At 37.2% G+C, this 20,822-nt stretch overlaps 1 protein-coding gene across 1 annotated transcript in view; it reads right to left on the reverse strand.

Annotated features, from left to right (window-relative positions):
• Nucleotides 1-20,822, reverse strand: part of LOC121298050 (phosphatidylinositol 3,4,5-trisphosphate-dependent Rac exchanger 1 protein-like) — a 101,239-nt gene that overhangs the window by 41,954 nt on the left and 38,463 nt on the right. The window contains 7 exon segments of the mRNA XM_041224802.1: nt 3,977-4,124; nt 6,226-6,375; nt 9,993-10,108; nt 10,575-10,708; nt 15,347-15,508; nt 18,099-18,200; nt 18,473-18,577. Of these exon segments, the coding sequence (XP_041080736.1) occupies nt 3,977-4,124; nt 6,226-6,375; nt 9,993-10,108; nt 10,575-10,708; nt 15,347-15,508; nt 18,099-18,200; nt 18,473-18,577 (917 nt within the window).

The following is a 20,822-nucleotide window of genomic DNA, read 5'->3' on the forward strand; positions in this document are numbered from 1 at the left end:
GTAAATAACTGTTTTTGTCAAGTTTGGGCATTTGCATTAGGAAACTCCAAATCAAATCCCAAATTCTTACCCTGTTAGTTTTTGTTTTAAATTATTGTTCTGCAATTACTGTAGCTGAATGATCCTGGAAACTACAGTATAATGCAACGGTTCTCAAATGTTTTCTAGCTGGGACCCCTTATAATGTGTGGTCTGAAGAACTAAACAATCTGGATTTGTACTCCATAAACATATTATATACATATTAAAGCAAAAGGAGTCAGTATGCTTTTCTTAAATCTCTATTGGATGATTTCAAAGACCTTGATTAGCAGTAACCTTGGACTACCTAATGTTACCTTAGGTAAGGTAGTCACAGACTAGCATTAATCAGTGAAACTAGCTGTAACGGTTTCCAAATCCAAAGCCTTGGGTCTATAAATGAGCAGGAAGTAGCCAGTAAGTCGTCTTGAGACCTCTCCCTACTTGCTGGGCATCAGGTTCATACAGCACTTGAAAAGTAAGTCAGAATTGTTTGAAATAGTAAATACAAGTGAGGGTTTCATTCTAATCCCTACCTTTGGGATTTTATTTTCAGAGGTTCGTTCACTGATTGGCGTTAAACTATGTAATCCATGAATTCAAAATCTCTACCTTACACGTATCTGGTTTTACACAGTTGAAAAACACAGACCCTTAATTTGCCCCAGTTATTCAGGTCTGCCATTATATAGCTGGCCTAAAGCTCCACCAGTACCCAGAAATCAAGACCAAATGACGACGCTGTAAGTGCACTTATTTTGGAATAACATGCAGTTTGCCATTTTACTTTATTATGGTTGACAAAGGCAGTAATACACATTTACTGTTTTTTTTTTTTTTTTTTTTTTAAAACCATTTTATCGCACACTATGCCTGTGCAATATTATTGTTGCATGCCTGCTTCCCATGGTGCAGTATTATGAAATTAAAACAATTACTGGTAATGACCGCTGGCAGGGCACTGAAAGGCTTGTGGAGCATTGTAGCCAAACCGAATTATGTAAAAGTCTGGGTAATTGCAGTGAAGTTCTCTCAGGGGTAACCCAATCAGGGTTGACAATTAAACCTCTGTGTATGTAACTCATTAATATCAATGTCGCTTTGTACGCATAGCACAATCAATGCTTTTCTGTAAACGGACAACGTTTTCAAACAAATTTTCAAGAGAAGCAAATTATTAACTTTATTAATCTATGAATTAGCATCAGTATATCCAGACTTTCATGCAGAGAGAAAATGAAAAGCAAGAAGCTTTCCTCTTATCAAGTGCTGTAAGAACAATTATCAATTTACAGCCCAGTTCACACCCTATCTGGTCATTCATCCCAAACTGTTCAGCTATTTCTACAACCCTGTGGAGTGAGGTTCAGACTCTTCATCATTGTTTATTTCTGTAAACTGCTTCACTCCTGGATATCTCAATCTCTTAAAGGCTCTTGATTTAGAGACATGTCTAGATTGTTTCCAATATCTTTGGGAAATGTCCATCTCAGTTATTATTGGTGTCTCTGTGGCAGCTTGTAATCCCATTAAAAAAACATTGGGGATAGAGACACGGTAAATCACTTGTAAACACAAAATGGTCTCTAAAGAATATTAATATAAAGAATATATAATTTCCAGTAATCCTTGCAAAACATATTAGCATGTTAAATATATAACTTTTTTTTTTTTATATACATGTCATGGTTATATGCTGCAAGGTTTACTGAAGTAAATCTGCAAAGCAATAAAAATTTCAGGCAGTACTTTTGGTTAAATCATACCCTGAAATGACATCACATTAACTTTACTGTTTAATTATTCATATAACTATATTGATGTATACAGTATATGGTGCTGAGTATCAGCTTTACTCATTTCACACAGAAGTGATGTTTTCTGGTTTGTACCATGTCTTCATGCAATGTTTTTTGGAAATGAAATGTGATTCTGTGGCCAATGGCGAATCCCTGGTGTGATTTAGCATTTACAGGCAGCATCAGCTCACATGCAGGGATCACATGATTACTAAGTGAATGACAGGTGAAGCAATCATGTCTGCAGCTGCATACTCTTTGGGGGCATTTAAAGACATTTACAGACAAAGTTGAAAAATTGTACTGTATTGGAAGAAGAAAAATTCAATTTTGCAAACCTCCTAGTCAGTTCAGCTCATATCAACAAACCCAGGCCAGTGCCAACGTGTCACAATAATTCCCCATGCCACTAACCAGACACTAAAATGACAGCTTTTAATTGCAGCTGGCAACCTTTTCAATTTTTTCCCCATGTCAGTGCGTAATGGAAAATGTATTGCTACCTCATCTTGCACTGTTTGCATTGTGCATTCATTGCGGCGAGAGAGACAGAGAGGGAGAGAAACTGATTAACTTCAACAGTCTTTCCAATTAAGCCCCATCAAGTCTGATCTGATCTGGCAAAGCGCTTGGCATGGTCCTTAGGAAAATGACTTACAGTTAGTTAATTCGGCTGTGAAAGGATAATAACACAGTTTACCATGACTGGTTCCGATGAAAAGCATTACAGTAAAACACTCAAGGAAACGAGAGATCACTGGATTGACTGCAATTACCTTTTTAGTAGGTCTGCTTCTGTTAGTCTCCACACACCAAAGGGGTGACCACCACTTTTTGTGCATATTGCTTGATAGTGAAAGGCCACCTGTGTACTGTCTGGTTTCACTGATCCAAATTAGCACTAGGAACCTTACTTTACTACCTCAACCATACATGTACTTTGCACAAAATTCTATCATCCCAAGAATTCCTCAAACATATTTTTAATGTGTATATTTCCATCATTTGGTTATACTGCCAACCACTGAACTACGTGTTAAAGTAATTGTTCAGAATGTTGTTTTTTTCTGGGTTTTGTGCTGTAGTAGGTATTTCTTAAAACCTAACCAGGAGTGTAAGCATCATTTAGTAATCCTGTCTGCTCAACTTGACACTCTGCCATCTGTCCCAAGCAAGTGCCAGTTCTGGATGCCTTTGTGATGATAATGTGTGTACTTGGGACCAGAACAGGTCTGCCTGTGCTCTACGTGAGACCTGTACCACTGTCAGATCACATTTCTCTGAAAAAAAGGATTTTATTTCAAAATAACCACACCTGAACACACATCAATTCCCTGCCATGCCTGGGGATATTATTTAGCAAAGTACTCAATCCACCTGAATGTTTATGTGCAACACCTGGCTAACCAATTCTCTTTCAACTGCTCTTTTCCTATGCCTTCTTTCACCTGAAAAGAAGAGCAATATTTTGGTGAAACTGTATATCTTGTTAGTGTCCAAGCAGGCTGGGGAAAATGTTTATCTGTCCAGCTGTCTGTATTTTTGTTAAACATGGAAAACCCACAAAACACACAATTCAACATCCCCAAAAAACAACATGCAGTCACTATGCTTGTAGCACTTGTCACAGGACCAGTACCTAAAGGAAACTCAGCTACTTTACGTTGTTTAAGCTTGATTTGAGCTGCTACTGATTAGGCGCATTTCTGCCTGGCAAATCGCATTGGTGCAGGACGTGCTGCTGCTGCCAGTTTACCTGTGCGGGATTGTTATTTAATTCAGGGTAGCTTTGAGTGCACTGAGAGCATGATATGGAAGTTTGGGAAAGCTATTCCACACCAGTCTGTTCAGGCTCCAGATGAGAGGCTGTTTAATTTGTGTGTGACTCTTTAAGAGTATAAGAATATGTATTTATTTTTTATTTATTTACTCAATGGTATTTAAACACTTCACTGGAGGATACTTTGAAGTGCACTTCCATTCGCTACATAGGTCTCAAATGTGCATTTTTGACAGAAACACATTTTACAACAAACACATGGTTAATGGAAGTGCTCAACCGGTAAGATTTATCAAATTATTTTATTAGCTACAAACAACATTAAGGGAGAATATCATTTGAGAGGAGAGGCAAGGCTTTGTATATGCAAACTTACTTTCCAAGGAAGCACTTATGGACAATGCTGAGTTTTCTTCGCCTGTCTTTGATCAGGTGTCTGCTTTTACTCATTATCATGTGATACAGCTTCTCGCCTTTTTCTGCAATCATGACGTAAGCATCGCGCTCCATACCCAGCTTCAAACCTGGAATTGGAGGGACACACACATGTCATACAGATGTGAGATATACTTCCAAGATCAAGCCCAAAAATGGAAGGTATACAGTCACTCATTGGACAAAATTCAATAATAAAATGCTACAAAACAAATTACAGTGAAGAAAAAAAAAACACTAATAGGTATTACAGTTTTAAACAAGGTGCCACACAGATACTTGGAAAAGCTGTTTCATGAATCACCCCTTTGGTTCTTCCCAGTGCTGCCTTTGCACAATAATCCAGGACAATCACTGATAAGCATAGACACCCTCAGTACAAAGCTGGACTCACAGGTCACTTCACTACATTCTGAAATAGCATGCAGGAATAGCTGATGCCCTGAGATATGATGCAAAAAAAATAAAACCATTATGAGCAATATCACCAATGAGCAAAAGCTATACTATCAGCCATGAGCAAGTGTTTACAATCGGTGGGCTCCTCAAGCGAATTGAGTGTCCTCAACCAACGGGATACTGTCATTCAACTGAAATTGAAAACAGAACGGGATGGAGTACAATAAAGAAACAAATGTAACATACAAGAATTAAAATCTTGCTTCTTACAACCAAAGTCACAGTGATTTTCATGAACTGCTTATACCAAGCTTGGCATGGAGACTTTGCACTTTTGTATGATGCCAACCTAAGCAAAGCAATGACTCCAGAATCTGCTGAAATAAACTTTGCCTACAATTGGAAACTTCTTAAATTCTCCCACCTATTAGGTTTTTTTTTTTTCCTACCTTGAACTCTTCAGCTCCCAACTTAAAAAAGTATGCAAAAGGGTCTGGTAATATCCTTTGAGAGTAATGCACACCTTGTGTCACTTCAGCTTTACTGCAGCTCTTGTCACCATGAGTTTTTTTTGGCGACAGAAATAAACCGAATGTAAACATATTCACTTGAGGAATAACAAACAAATAAATATTTGTATCCATGGTCAACCCTGATAGAATACAGGGTATGGTGAGAGTGGCTCCTCTTTTAAGAATAGTAAACAATTTTAGACTGGTATGTTTGGCTCAGAACAATCTGTCTGGCTGTCTGCCACTACTTTTTCACTCCCTGACCAAGGTCAGCAATTTGCTTTCAACACGTTTCAATTGTTTAAGATCAAGTGTCTTTTCTGTTTGCTGGTTTCTTTTTAAGCCCCAGACTATTGAGGTTTCATAGCACACATGATGCACAAAGGTCATGAAGAAATGAAAGTCCTGTCACGAACAGTGTAAAGTCCTTTTTTTTCTGTATTTGTTGTAGAGGGTCTTCATGAGCTTTTAGAAGCATGAAATATATTCAGCAGTCCAGAGCCATTTCATGGATATAAAACTGAATTTTATTCATGAAAAACGACTTTGAAACCCATTCATTAGAGGTTTGTGAATTGGGCTCATCATGTCCTGTTTTTATTTTAAAAAAAGTAATGGATGGAACTAAAAAAAACTACAAAAACAGATACTGAAAGTTGCATAGTTAATGTATAACACAGGGTCTTACTACTCAATTACTAAGCTGTTCACCACCAACAAATGAAATAGTAATACACTTTCTTTCAATATTACCTAATGCTTCATGTTTTTGCATCATTTATGTACAGTAGGTTAAATGAAATTCCATTTTGTTCGCATTAGACATTGATTAACTTACCACTCTATTGCTGACATAAAACATTTATTTCAACCAAGATCTGCTATTTTGTTCCTGTAAAAACCAAGCCACTTGTGTCCCATGTCAAGTGGTAAAGAAGGGGTGCAAAATTGATGTTCCCAATGCCCTGCCGTCTCTTAAGCACACGCCATGCTTACATTCTCATTACTGTCAACCTCTAACTTATGAAGCACTTAAAGTGAGCATTAAAATAAAACCGCAAACAGCATGCCAGGTCTGTACTACATACTGCCGCCAGCAAGCCTGTGTTGCACGGACCATCTGCTCCTCTGGGAGAGAAGCAGGCTAGTCCTTACCCTGACAGAGAGACTGGATGGCTTTCTCTTCCTCGCTTCAAAGAAGGCTAGCCTGTCAAACTGCTGTTCATCAAACTGCAGTCAGGAGGAAGAGAAAACACAAATAGATCTTCCCGTTACTCACTCTCTCTCTGCTCCCTCTCCTTTAGAATGGCGTCCAGCCACTTCTGCTTGTCCTCAGGGTTTTTGGCCATGCAGACAAACCATTTGTTTTTTGCTGTGTTGTGGATCTTCCAGCCATTTGTCACTGTGTAGCCATTGCTATGGTAATCCGCTGCAAAACACAAAATCAGGAAGAAGGAATGAAAATTCCAGACATGTGATGGGTTGTGTATCAGTCTTTGCCAACAGATTCAACTGCTGGAGCACATATAAATTGTGCGGTTGGCAACATTTACAGATATTCCCAGAAACCAATGAAAACTCATTTAAGGAAGCCTAACATAGAGCTAGCCCCATGTTAAGAAATTCTCCAACATCATAAGCTCATGCTTCATTGTGAAAAGGGAAAAGGGAAAAGGGAAATTGCTATTGCGGAGATGTAGCCCTCTTAAAGGATACTGAATATTTAAACCTTGGTGCTCTCCAGAGTACAAGAATTGTGCATTACATGGCTTCTCGATTATGTGGAGAAAGTAATTGAACGCTGAAATAGATTATTTAAGCCGAGACCTTGCAATTCACAAGGGGGGTAATACATTAAGAGCAGCCTTCTGTCTTTGGTCAGGCCACTAAGGATTCACTTTCATTAGGACTGATAAGAGTCCCCGCTCCAGGGAATTATCGTGGAGGCAATGATTTAAGGGCTTGTGAACTACGACCCATGTGGTCATATTTGCAGGTGATATTTGTATTGAAATAATGTGCTATTCATTTTTCAAAATTCTGTTATGTACTTTAAGGAAATATGAACTAGTATGTACCATTAATAACAGGTAACATATTTACATTATCTCCAGATTGAAAAAGATGCACCAAATTCAGTTCATATAGAATGTAACACAGAAGGCTTTGGGTATATACTGGATAGAGCTTCCTAAGTACATATATATGCATTTTTTTTTAATTCTCCTTACACACATACTTGCATTGCACAAGGCTAGACTTGACTCCTACCAATAACGTGCTGACCAGGGGATATCTGGCTTGTCAAAAGCACAGCAGCAGCCCTTTATATAGTCATACAGACATTCTCATAATGAATGAATGAATGAATGAATGAATACCAATTGCCATTGATAAACTTTACTGTATAGAGTGACTATAATCTGAGTGCTGGGACCGGTACTGGAAAATGCATTTAAGGTTTGCAGACTCAGCAATAGTCCTTCTCATTTCATCCTCTTGGTTTATGACACGCTCATGGGATGAGATTTAAAGCAGGAATATCTGACAGATTTCAAGCAGCGCATAAGAGAAGCTGCCAAAGAGTCTGGGGCATCATTTCATTCTCAACACAAATAATTTTTAATCCAATTCAAAATGGAATTGTGTCCATTAATATCTGTACCAAACCAATAGTAAAACAGCTGGATGACAAATACAACATTTGTATTCATTTCGGACTAGATTTAAAACTATTCTGTCCTGCTATTTTTTTCCGTTTGTTAATATTAGTGTTCACGGAAGGCACAGGTTAAGCTACACACAGTGCAGGTTGGCACAATGTTAAAGAGCATTAAACTCTTATTAAAAAACGTCACCTATGTCCTGCCTGTGCTTCTCCACGAAGTGCAACAAATAAAGCTTTCTCTGCTGCCGAAGGAAAAGTAAGTCCAGAAAAACGGACCCTCAAAACACAGGCCATGTCAAAGAACCCTGTCATCGAGGTTAAAACACGTAGAAACCATCGCTTTTAAATCAAAGAGTTTTTTTTTTTCAGAACTCTTACTCTGGTTTTGAAAAAGGGATTTCCCTGGAACATGACAGTACTGAAACCATGGAAACCACAGAATGAATACATGCACTGTGGTGTTGCCATACAGTAGCATTTCAGCTACATGTACTAGTGGATCCCCCTCCCCATCAAAAGTATAGTGAAAGCCAAGCTCAACAGAATCCCTGGAGCGCATTATTCTTAAGGTTGAAAAGCCATTCAGAGAAAAGTTCTCAGAGATGCAACCTAATTTACAGAGGTTCCTTGAAGGTTTTTTTTTTTCAACTTGGATTTAGCTAATAATAAAAGACCAACATCTAGCATTTGCAACTTCTGCAATTAAAAAAAAAAAAAAAAACTATTTTTCTGATGATTTGGCAAGATGTTTTTCTTTGTGGTTATGGAAGGGTGGTGGGTAATTCACTGACACAGGAGACAGACAGGTGAACTTGGCAACACCGCACAGGTGCCCAGTTTTATTTCAGGGTGCTCTTTTTCTTTACTCCCGCAGATGGCGCTGTGGGTCCGTGGTCTGATTTACCAACGATGGTAAACAGAACCACGGGCATACCAAGCGATGGTACACAATATCGGCGCCTTGCAGGTGCTCAAAGAAATAATAATGAAAACAGAAGGTGAAAAGAACAAGGGAAAATAAAACAGTAATAAAACTACAAATAAAAGGTGCTGCTCTCGGCAGCGTTATCCCGGTCGCCGCTACCCACACGACCCGGATCACCGTCCTACTCTGTCGACTAACTAGCCTGCTCTTTTACAATACGCCGGGGTCTGCCCAAGGGTTCCCCGCTCTCTCTGTCTCGCTGTGAACCTCTTTCTTTTCTCCCCGCTGATTCCCGGTCCTGAATCAGAGCCTCCGCACTGTCGGCGCGTCTACCTGGGCAGACCTGAGGAAACAGCAGAGCATTTTTTTATAGGGCTAGCAATCTGTCAAGACTCGCCTCTCAGCCATTCAGAGAGGGGGAAAGTCCACACAACTACCTTCCCACCTCCCCGTGTCACTGCCATGACTCACAGGCGGTTGTTGGAAGACTGCCGCCCTCTTCCTGCAGTACTGCGAACACGCCAGCAGAGTCAGCACAGATCTCTCCCTGCTACAGTGGTCTACTGAAACTTCACAAGCTCAGAATTGCCAACTGTGACACAGTGAAAAGAGTTCTGCAGATGAAACCGATAGCACTTCCTGTGGTGTATCTTGCCTTCAGCCACACTGACACTAGACTATAGAGAGCACGGCCATGACTTCGTTCCTTAGTAACACCATCTCTGAGACAAACCCATCTTGCATATAAACAAGATTCAGACACTGATATTACAAGATGTTGTAAACAGATCATTTATAAATATCTTAGAGATTATATTGTATCGTCATTGTCAAACATTTCACAAATGGTACAGTACATTTGGAGATATGACCAAAGGACAGTTCTTTGAACTATTAAATAAGCTACCATACCCAGAACAAGGCAACACTTTCCAATTCTGTATCTACAAAAAGGAACTACAGTACTGTTAAGCAGCATTTTCTTTTGTGCTATGCGGTGTGACCACTTGCTAACTAAAAATCTTGGTATCCCTGAAAATTAAAGATTTTTAAATACATGTAAATGCTTTCTCATCATTAATAAAAAAGAAAATCAAGAAAAGACATTGTTATACTTCCATATTTTTTATAATTGAGTGCTTAAAGTTACTGCAAACTCTGCCCACAAAACAGAACAGGATCACTTCAGTGAGTCTTGTTGCTTCAGTGAGTCTTGCTCTGCTTTGATCATTACCTGACTACAGAAAGAGGCAACATGTGTTCAGATACTGTTGTCTCAGAGCTCCATGGGGTTTCATCTTCTTAATAAGTTTCTTTGTAACAGCACATATTCGATTATAGGACACATGAAGAAAAAGGTAAGACAGGACCAGAAGCAGTGGATGAAATAATGACTGTATCTAGCCACCTGGAACAGACTAGTCCCATCCCTATTGATACTCCAGAGGCATACCTGTCCCATCTTCCACGTTCTCCACCTCCATCACCTCAGTGTTTATTCTCCCTCTGAACAAATAGAGAGGTCCGTTCATCGACTTTGTCCTTTTAATTGATTTCTTCCCTGCAACTCTGCACATCAAGTTTGGAAACAAACATTTTAGTACCCAGGAATCCACTACATTTGTATATTTTTCTGGTTATGTTTAATTTTATACACTAAAAATGTCCCCCACCATTCCTGCTGTTGTTATGCAGTATGTGCAATCAAGTTGCTCTTATGTCATGAGTAAGTAAAACATTCTACTATAAATCACTACCCATTAACTACAATCCCAGGGGAAATTCCTTCTATGTGTCTCTTCAGGTACCTTTCTGGTGTAAGAGAACAGCTGCCGTATACTGATGATGCCACAAAGAGGCAAAACATGCCCATGCCCATGCCCATGGAGTGTACATGACTAGAATGTAGAATCATGCAAACTGAACAGTCTGCATTCCATTTTAAAAGAAAATCCAGAATCAGGGGCATGACTCATGGCTGCTTGTATTGTGGTTCTTCACTAACTATGCCCAGTAAGAATCAGACATACTGTACCTTGATTTCCGTTTACAGTAGACTAAGAGATTATCGAAGAGGAAGAATACTCTCTCTTGAATGTTTCCCGCAGAAATCTTCAGTAAAGTACCATGGAGTAAGGGTTCTGTGCAAATATCAGTCAGATTGGTACCCTGCACATTAAGACAAAACACACATTACAAACAGAACAATTCATTAGGTTGCAGTATTTTATGATAATGGTATACTACAATAAAACTTTCATTTACAGAACAGATTCTACCAAAACTGTAATGGCATATATTTTGAACCAGTTACCTGTTGACAAGGAGTCGTAGACGTAATTTGAAAACATATTACACAATAGTTCAGTTTAAGGAGCTTTGAATAAATCTCTCTTGTTACATTATAACCGAAGTTAAGCATAAGTGGCAGAAGGATTTAATAAAATTGTAATGTCCCTTTAATTTTTCTTCTTAACTCGAAAATCAGTTATTTTTTAGTTCCATCTAACAGGCATTTAACAGTCTGCTAAAACACTGATAGGAAATCCTGTGCATCTTTCTGTTGGCAATCATCCACACCTCCCTAGGAGAGCATGTCCACAATTAGGTTTACATGTATATTGTTTATTAAAAATGTGTAACTAACTGTAACTGCAAAAACCTTTCTTCATCCTGGTAAAATAAAGAGATAAGCTGATACCAATGCGTTTTGTAAAGAAGGTACAATACAAGATGATCAACAATGAAAATTAACTAATGCTTGATAATCGTGCAGGTTTCATTTAGAGGATGAGTGTGTTTCTGTGGGGACCAAGAGTTCTGTTTTTGTTTTATTTAAGCTTGTGCTTGATTGCCGCTTTTTGCTTTTAATTTCCACATCCAACACTTCTTTAAATAACGATTAAATCTCTGTGCAAAATCATGGGTACTGTGGCCCACAAAAGGGGGAAAGAAACAATGATGTCTCAGTATTAGACACCAGAAAATGGACTGATTACTGGAGCTGACTGTGCCTCTCCCTAAAACCAAATGTGTTCATTTTACAGTCAGTGTTGCTTTCATTTTATCCAGATACTATTGTGGGTGTTATCATAGGGGTAGAACATATTCAGATTGCAAAAGCTCAACCAAAAACTCAGCTCCAAGGAGAGAAATCAGATATTGCTATTGCAAAGCAGCTATTAATGCTTTGGTTAAATTAGGAAGCAGAGGCACGGGAGTCATACTAAAGTGTGTAATGGCTGAAACTTCCCTGCAAAAGGAGTCTCACTTGGTTCCTCGATCACTGCCTGATTCTGCTGATCTCCATCTGTATTTGACAAGCAATTCATGTAGTCAGCCTGGATCAAAGCAACAGTAACTGAATCAATCTTTCTGCAAAACCTCCTGCATATTCCACACGCTGTCTAGTTACCATGGTGTGTGCAGAATGAGAGGTAAAGGGGTTACTGCTGTTGCCCTGAGTTCTGAACCAAGAACCAGCAACTTGAAGAGTTAACGTAATAAATTGTGTTGAACCGCTCTGAAAATTCTGAGATCATGACTTCATGCAATAAAAGGATCTGGATCCACATCATTGTATAAGAAATTGAGGACATTTTGTCCAAATCTTCTAAAGAAGTATTTATAATAACCTTCACAGTCCGCCTATTTTGTAACATAAAATTTCACAAATAAGGTCCTAGAAAAAGGCACAGAAGTATAAACAGTTTTTGGATTGAGGTCAGATGTGTAGACTAATTGAATCAGCCAGCTTCTGTTGTAGGATGTATACAATAGTGACAAACTGAGCTTCCACTCCTAATGAGTTTAACAGAGCAATTTCAAAAATGATCATATGTATATAATTTACATCCCAGTTCAAAGGAATATGTCTTTGGTTAGTGGTGGTTCATAATGTTGCAGGTGTCCTCAGATGTTGAAATGCTTTGATACAGGACAAGAGAGTAACATCATTTAAAAGTGGCTGTATTGGAGCAGTAAACTCATGACACCCACAACCGATGACCCTTCTGAACGAGGCAATTCCTTTGACCTTTTATAAAAGGTCAGACAGTCATTTACTGCATATGAAATCATTTATGTATCAAAATGTGTGTGTGTGTGTGTTTTTGTCTATATATATATATATATAGCAATATATAAATCTGTACTGGGACAATTCTGCCGTTTTATGCATTTTTTAACTTTTAAATATCTTGTTTTCATCATTTAGAACTTCAAAAAATGCATGACATTGCTAATGCAGATGCACTACAATGACAAATATGTTCTCTCCTCTACTACCACAGCTGTATAACAAACAAAAATATCTTTATGATGTGCTTGACAGTGCTGTGCGGTGCCTAGAGTTTTCACACCTATGTCTTGCCAAGATATCAATGATAAAAATTAAAATAAAAACAAGCAAAAAAAAACACAATGGTGCTACTTATGAAAAACAGTGAGCTGGATTATTATTATTATTATTATTATTATTATTATTATTATTATTATTATTATTATTATTATTAGGATGTGTAAACATATACAGTATTTTTATTTTTCTCCATTTGACCTCTGCCACTATATATGGACAGGTAGGTGGGTAGGTTTGTTTTATGGTAATTCTATTCTTTGAATTGTAATGTACCCTTTTTATCAATGTCAAAAGCATACAATTGAGGAACCACAGAATGGTTTAAATTAAGTGAGAGTACATATAAGCAAATACTCAAGTTCTTTCTTACGAGTGTGTTGCATGGTACACTATCATAGCAATACACTCTACAGTAAAGATTTACATCGCTCTTCGACTTCACCCATGACCTGTGAATTCATTACAGTACACCACTTACGCTAAATATAAAAGGGAAGAAAGAAATGAAGGTCAGCATTAACACATATGTCAAACGGGTAGTACAGAAAATTAGGAAGTGGTACTTCTAGTTTAGCTGGTAGTATCTATCAGAAACTTGGAATGTACTTTAAATAGATTTAAGATGCAAAACTTTAGTGACAATTAAATGGATACCTGCAAAAGAATGTTTTCAGTCAGGTCAAAGAATCAGTTTTTTTTTTTTTTTTTTTTTAAATATACATTTACCTCAAGATTTCTACACAGCACACCAAGCCACTAGTGGCATAAATCATAATAATATTTTTTTTTCTGGATACCATGCAAGGCCAAGGGCAAGGGGTGGTAAGAAGGAAAATATTCCATGTTAACAGTGCCTATATTGCAATACTGTGCATGTTTCTATATACTGTCTGTCAAAAATGGATACTGTCAAGTATCACAAACTTATGTTAAACATCCAAGTTTCAGAGGTGCAAATGTACACGTTGATCCTGTCATAAAAACCATAAACAATACACACACTAGCACACAATCACAATGAAATAGCCTGCTATTGGAAAGGCTATCATAAATAATTCTATAGGGCTTTGTAAATGCAGACCATGCATGAGACAAGCCACCATTTTTGCTGACCTTTAATGAACCAGAAAAAATGACTTCCCCTTCTGTCAGCATTTTCACTGCCTTGTTCCTTCTTCACGAGATCTACATTTCTATCACTTTACAATGCAGAATTTCTATTGCACAGGCTCTGTGTTTTAAAGAATGTGAAATGTGTGTGACTACGTGTTCATTTTCTCTTTTCCCTGTTTAACTAAATGGTTTATGACTTTTTTCTTTATGAAGCTTACAGTCGATGATCGTTACGTGATCAGCTATCGAACAGATGAAATGCAATACACATCAATAAACATCTATCCATGTATATCATGCATTCCTGTTCAAACCCTGTAAAACTGGAACTGCATATGACTACACACTGAATCTGTGTGCCAGCATGACAGCGCAAGAGATGAGTAACTTTAAGGTTACAAGCCTGTGTTAAGAAATGACACCTTGAAAGTAGACGTTCTGACTGTCAACCACAAACCAGTTGCTAATTTTCTAAGACTGCTGGGCGTCAAGTACAGAGAGTGGATTGTACCTATCAGTGCAAGGTATCATTGCTGTCTTGGAAGCAAGTATCTTAAACTGTTACACTTCGAAAAATAATATGCACAATCACCAATTTACATTAAATATGAGTTGTGCAGTATACTAGTCTATGCTGTATATGATGGTGTTTTCAATTATACAAGAGATGCAAGCAAAGGCATCTCAGCACATTCGGGTTATACATGAGGTGTGTATTATATGTAGAAGATTACGGTACCTGTACGCCTAGAACCAATGTGTATTGTGTAAGACAAACAAGAGTGATGTTCTTTTACAACTACTGTTAGCAGTATCTAAATAGTCAATTTAATCTTTTTTTTTTCGAGTTAAGGGCACTTACATCCTATTGTAAATATATGAATACAGGTAAGTGTTAAATTATACAGTAACTAAATGAAGACTGTACTATGATTCAGACTATAATGTTGTAGAGCAAAAATGTTTGAAAACATAAACCCAAGTACCAAGTCCCAACAGTATTCAAGAAGAACTGGTACAAGTATTTCTTTTTTAAATTATTTATTTATTTATTTATTTATTTATTTATTTATAATTTTTTAGTTGAAGTCTGTTTTGATGTTGAAATTATATTAAAACTCTGAACTTGGTCTAGAAAAAAAAGGATTAGTTACAGGATAATGTATTACAGTTTCTTTGTAGAACCTATTCTCTCTGCCTGAAATACATTTTTAGGTCTATAAGAAAGTGAGCGTGGCAAATCAACTGGAGGCAAAAATAAATGTGTTAATATATGTAGATCACACCAGTTGATGGGTTTAGAAACACAATACTGATAGTAATTAGCATCTCACCTCCCATCCCTCAATGTGTGACTGGAGCTGTTCCAAGGCCTCCAGCTTTTCCATTTGTCTCTTGGTCTCGTTGATGTTAGAGCACACTGTCTTCATGGCTTGAAGTGCTTGCTCCACTGCGGGGCAATCAGGATGCTTTTTGGGGGTCCTTTTCAGCAACTCCTGCAAAATATTCAGCAGAATTGGAAGTCAACAATTTGGAACAATGCTGCAGTACTTATAAGTCCCTTTATTTTAAATGTACTTGAACTTTTATACATTTTACTATTGTAATACAGCAGGAGTTAACAGGTTCTTGCTCTGATGAAATAGAAATTGCTCGAACAGGGTTAAAACTGCAGTCCTGTCCCTACCATGCACTTGTATTTACAGTATAATCGTAAATTACGAAAAACTACTCACTTCTACATCTATTGTAGTCATTTTTGTACTACTTTAGTATAAATACATGTTAATTTGGATTCATATGTTGTTTTTTTCTGACTTTATGTGAACGAAAAGACACACATTTGCCCATTTTCCCACTGGAAATAGTGATATTTTGAAATATCACTGTCCCGGTCACAAAAGCAAAGTTTGTGGGGAATAATAGCCATTTTCTATACTTCTGAGGCATAAGCAATTAGGAAATAACACTTACTACCCAGGAACAAAAATTGTGTTACATAGTGTAATATATTTCTAGCTTTGAACTCATTCCAAGGGTTCATGTTCTATTTTCCTGAGATGAACAAATTACACAAGTATTTCATAATTAGCATCAAAAGCTTTTGCAAGACATTGAAGTCACATAAAGAATCGCAGACACAAACACAAGTTGCACGGTCAGCAGGATGATGAATCAGATCATTTCAAGAAGGAAAGAAAGAGACGCCAGTTCATTTTGACAAACTGATATATACCGATCCATTTAATAAAATGCAGGTTTTCCCCATTACGGTTGAGTCACTGTGTTCTTGAAACCTAGGGGGGTATTTTATGATGTAAATAGCGGCAGACAGAAATACTGTCATTAACTTGTACTGGGGTGATTTGAGGATCCAAATAATAAAAGTACTACAATAATTTACATACAATAAAAAAGTGAAATCAGGTCCATACATTTTAGAGCGCCAGCAAGATCCACCAGTGTTTATATCTTTAAAATATATCCCCTAGTCTGAAACCCTTAGTAATTTCTATTGTCACAATGTGTATATATTTTTTTTTTTTTTCAAAATCTCTAATGTCTAACTGTAACCACAGCAATTATCATATTAGGACATACCAGGACAGTTTTGGAATAAAGACAATCCAGTCTGAAATATATGTCATAGCATAACAAAGAACAAAAAAAAAAAAAAACAATAGAAAATAACACAAGAAAGAAATACAAAGGGCTTTGAAGTCCCAGAAGAATTGTCCATTCTTAGCTTTGTGCTAATGTTTAGCTTAGATAAACAAGCTGAAGCGGGAAGCGAGAAAGGAAATCTGTTCCATTAGGAGAAGGAGGCGTTCACACATAGTGGCTTCAACTCCATTATCTCTGAGAGAGAACCAAACAGTGTGTAACCTCAACTTCCTCTCGCATCCAACCAGGATCTTCACTGGCCACAGAGCTGGATCCTATACAGGGAGCTGATGGTTTGTAAGCTTATTTGAACCAAAAATGAATCCACTGAGAGAACACTTGATTTCCTTTTTGTTTGAGTGCGTGGTGGGGTTGGGCCATTATCTACACAATGTTTGCTTTTCTTTAGCAGAGACACAAAAAACATTACCTAAAATTATAAGGTATTAAATAAAAATGTATGTTCTAATTAATATATGATGATTTAGTGTAAAGTATAATTTAATTTGTTTGTACAAATTAATTTGCTTGATAACCCCCTGTGACAAAGTGCCCGCCCCTGTGTATATTATCTGTTATGTGTTGCGTGTGGTGTGTTTAAATGTTGGTGTATAGACATTTGTACACGGGATATAAACGGGTCTGTGTAACACGAGTGTTTAAAAAATATATATGTGTATTTAGGCATGAGGATTGCACAGCACTTCACGTGCAAGTAAAATGTAGTAATATGTGAGCACGGGGAATTGCACTTTATTAATTCATGTGCTGGGATTCAAGTGAATAATTAATTGGTAATTGAATCCCAGCATAAGAGTATATATAGATGCACGTTGTCACATACTCGCGGTTGGGTGTTCGGTGAGTGGAGAACGGGAGAAAGAGGGTAGGAGAATTAGATATTTCAATTGCTATTACGTGCTGGTGGGACCAGCACGATACTTGTTTATTTAAAACTCACCTTGTTTGTTTGTGTGTCTAGCTGCTCACCGTTTTTGTTAAGTATTAGTCCGTTTTTGTTTGTCTGTTTTATTTTGGCTACCAGTGCCGTGTCCTGTTTCTGTTTCCCCGTGTTTAAACCTTTTATTTACAATAAACCGGTGCAAGCAAGTGTCATCATCATTTCACATCATCTGTCTTTGTGTTCATTCCTTTTCCTGGGTCTGACGCCGCCCACTTCGGCCGTCTCTGGGACACCCCCCCCAACATTAATTTTCCTCTCTATCATGTGTGTACCTGGTTGCTATGCAACTGCACAGCCACAGAGGCCTATGTGTTTCTCGGCAATCAAGCTTTATTCTCAAGTTCTTGTTTGACATCATAAAGGCTGTCTCAGGCTACAGTATTTACAGAGTAACTGACTACTTGTCTTGGCAAGGTGCATAATGCAATTTGAAATGCCAAAAGAAAAGAACTCCCTACCTTGAGCAGGAGGGGGTATTTGCAGATTCTCTGGATCGGTGACAGAAGATGACCCTCTAATGGGACGTCAGTTGTCTTTTTCCCTCCCAACAGCATGCAATGCTGAAGAAAAAAGAATCCCGCCACATAAAAAAAAAAAGTCTTCACATCAACGGTTTTCTATCCATTGAGCTTAATAAAATGAAATTGCTAAGGTTCAGTATTCTCACAATATATTATAACAACAACATTAAGGCAGACAAAGAAACTCAGTCTGCATCTAGGGCATTTTCAAATTAAACAATCATAGATTTATTTGCATCAATATGCCAGACCCTGCCAAAGGGGAATAAACCAACATACATTTGTAATTGAACCCCATGTTGACTACTTACCAAAAGGAAGGTCCTCACTCTAGGCATTTCGTTGAGTTCCATTAGAAGCCTCAGAGCTTTTTCGTGGTTACTGCAGTACTCTTCATAAACACAGAATCTGTCTTTCTGAAATGACAATGAAGGAAAATCATCATGAGATACTATACAGTCTAGTTCTGGGGTGTTCCACTCCAGGTTTAACAGGAAAAAATGATGTCATTAACTACACCAGGGTCTGGTGGAGGTTTGGCCTCTCCTGGCCCAGTGTGCAGACATTAATATATGTTAGGGTTTAGGAAAAGTAACAACATGCTGACCAATCGTGACGGAACTCAGTAACAACACTCTTTATCACACCTTACTGAGTGTAATCTGGGGGCATATGGAATGTATTTCTGTTCAATGTTCATCTTAGTGTGTAGCCAAATAATATTTCACCTATAGATGAATCTAGAGTAGTCCACTATTACAAGGACTCCACAGATATAATTGTAATGTATTTTCCCTACATGCTTGTTTAAACACCCTTAGTAACAAATTAAGTCCAGTACATTTAGTAAGGAGATACACATGCGTGACATCCCAAGAAACACAACCCTCTCACTAATGACCTGTTTTCTACCGCTATTAAACAGCTAAAAAGTAGAGCACTAAGTACAAAACATGAACTACACAGGTATTATTTACCAGGTGTGGGGAGCACAGCACTGTCTGTTTCAGTTAACCTCGCTACAAGATGGGGAGAGGCTATGAATGTTACTTCTGCTGTCCTCAAAAACACTTAAGAATAGGTGAATGGCTCAGTAAGCAGCCTATAAGTATTGATGAAGCAGTTAAATGAGAGTTGTTAAACATTAGGTATATGCCATTTAGATTTAACAAAAACTAACTTCCCAAAAGCAATAGAAGAGGGGAAGTAAACTGTGTTAGAGGCAGCATTGGTATAAATAATAAAGTAAGGAGCTGGTTCTCAATTGGCAGCATTAGAATAAATTATAGCAAGTGAACGGGTCTGAGAGGGTTAGTAGATAGCATTACTGTCTGCGATGGATTCATGTTGAACACATTATGTGACACAGACATTTCCAAATGAGGATTATTTTTTTTTATTCCTTATAATATTGCTGCGTTGTGCTTTTTATTATTAAAGAAGACAGCATAGCATAATATCCATTCAAAACTGCACTGTTCACTTCCTAACACGGTGGAGATGTTACAAATAGTATATATATATATATATTATGAATATACATACAATATATATATATATATAATATATATATATTATATATATATATATATATATATTATATATATTTATATATATATATATATATATATTATATATATATATATATATATATATTATAAAAAAAAAATTCGTAGGTAGAGCATTCGTAGAAAGTTGGCTTTGTAAAAATATGTATATTATAACGAGATATACCATACGTACATGCATCTTACAGAGAGGTATGGTTACGTAAATATGAATTATTTGACATTATAATTAAAGTAACTTTGTCATAGATGTTGTTTAACCTGCAGTAAAATACAGTAATGTTGTTAAGTTTTTTTTGTTTAGTTTAGCAACACAACTTAAAATTGATTTAATAAAAAGCACCCTTGCCTCTACTTGAAAAAACTAAAGTTCAGAATTTAAAGAAAAATGCCTTTCAAACGATTCACAATTTAAATTACACAATTAGCCTTGCAGGCAAGTATCACTTTCCAGTAAAAAAAGAAAACTGTTTGGCAGAAAAAGGGGACATTTCAAGCCCTGCAAATATTTTAAAAACAAAGTGAATCCTCAAGCAGTACAGTAGGCAATCCTGGGGAAACTGAGTACCAAACAAGCTGTTACATGACGACTTCCATAACAGAGAAAGGTAAAACAGCTCTCTAGACAAGTGTGACATCCAGACAGACAGGCTCCGTCGAACCCCACAATCTCAGACTGTCGATAACAAGTTTCATCACAAATGAATAAGCGCTTCTCTATATATGTGTTGAATCTCTAAAGTGTAACATACTGTGCATATAGAAGGGTTTCGATTCCAAAGAACAGTAAAGCAGAAACTCAAATATACAGCAGTGCTTTGTGAACATCTGTTTTGGCACATGTTACTAAAAAGGGGGCATTCCAAATTAAAATACATGTAGCAAAAATGTATTTAAAAAAAACAATCAAGACTCTTGCCAATAGCATTGTATGTATCTGTCAATAATACAAATCTAAATCATTTTCTTTGAAATTATTTTAAAAATCAAAACTTTTTAAATGAACGTAGTAGAAACATTCTGCGTATTTGAAGGCAGAAAAAGTTTCCACCACGTTGTTCTCATCAGATATTATAAGAGCAATTCCATTCCA

The sequence above is a fragment of the Polyodon spathula genome, chromosome 23, assembly GCF_017654505.1.
Source record: "Polyodon spathula isolate WHYD16114869_AA chromosome 23, ASM1765450v1, whole genome shotgun sequence".
NCBI classification, from domain to species: Eukaryota; Metazoa; Chordata; class Actinopteri; order Acipenseriformes; family Polyodontidae; genus Polyodon; species Polyodon spathula.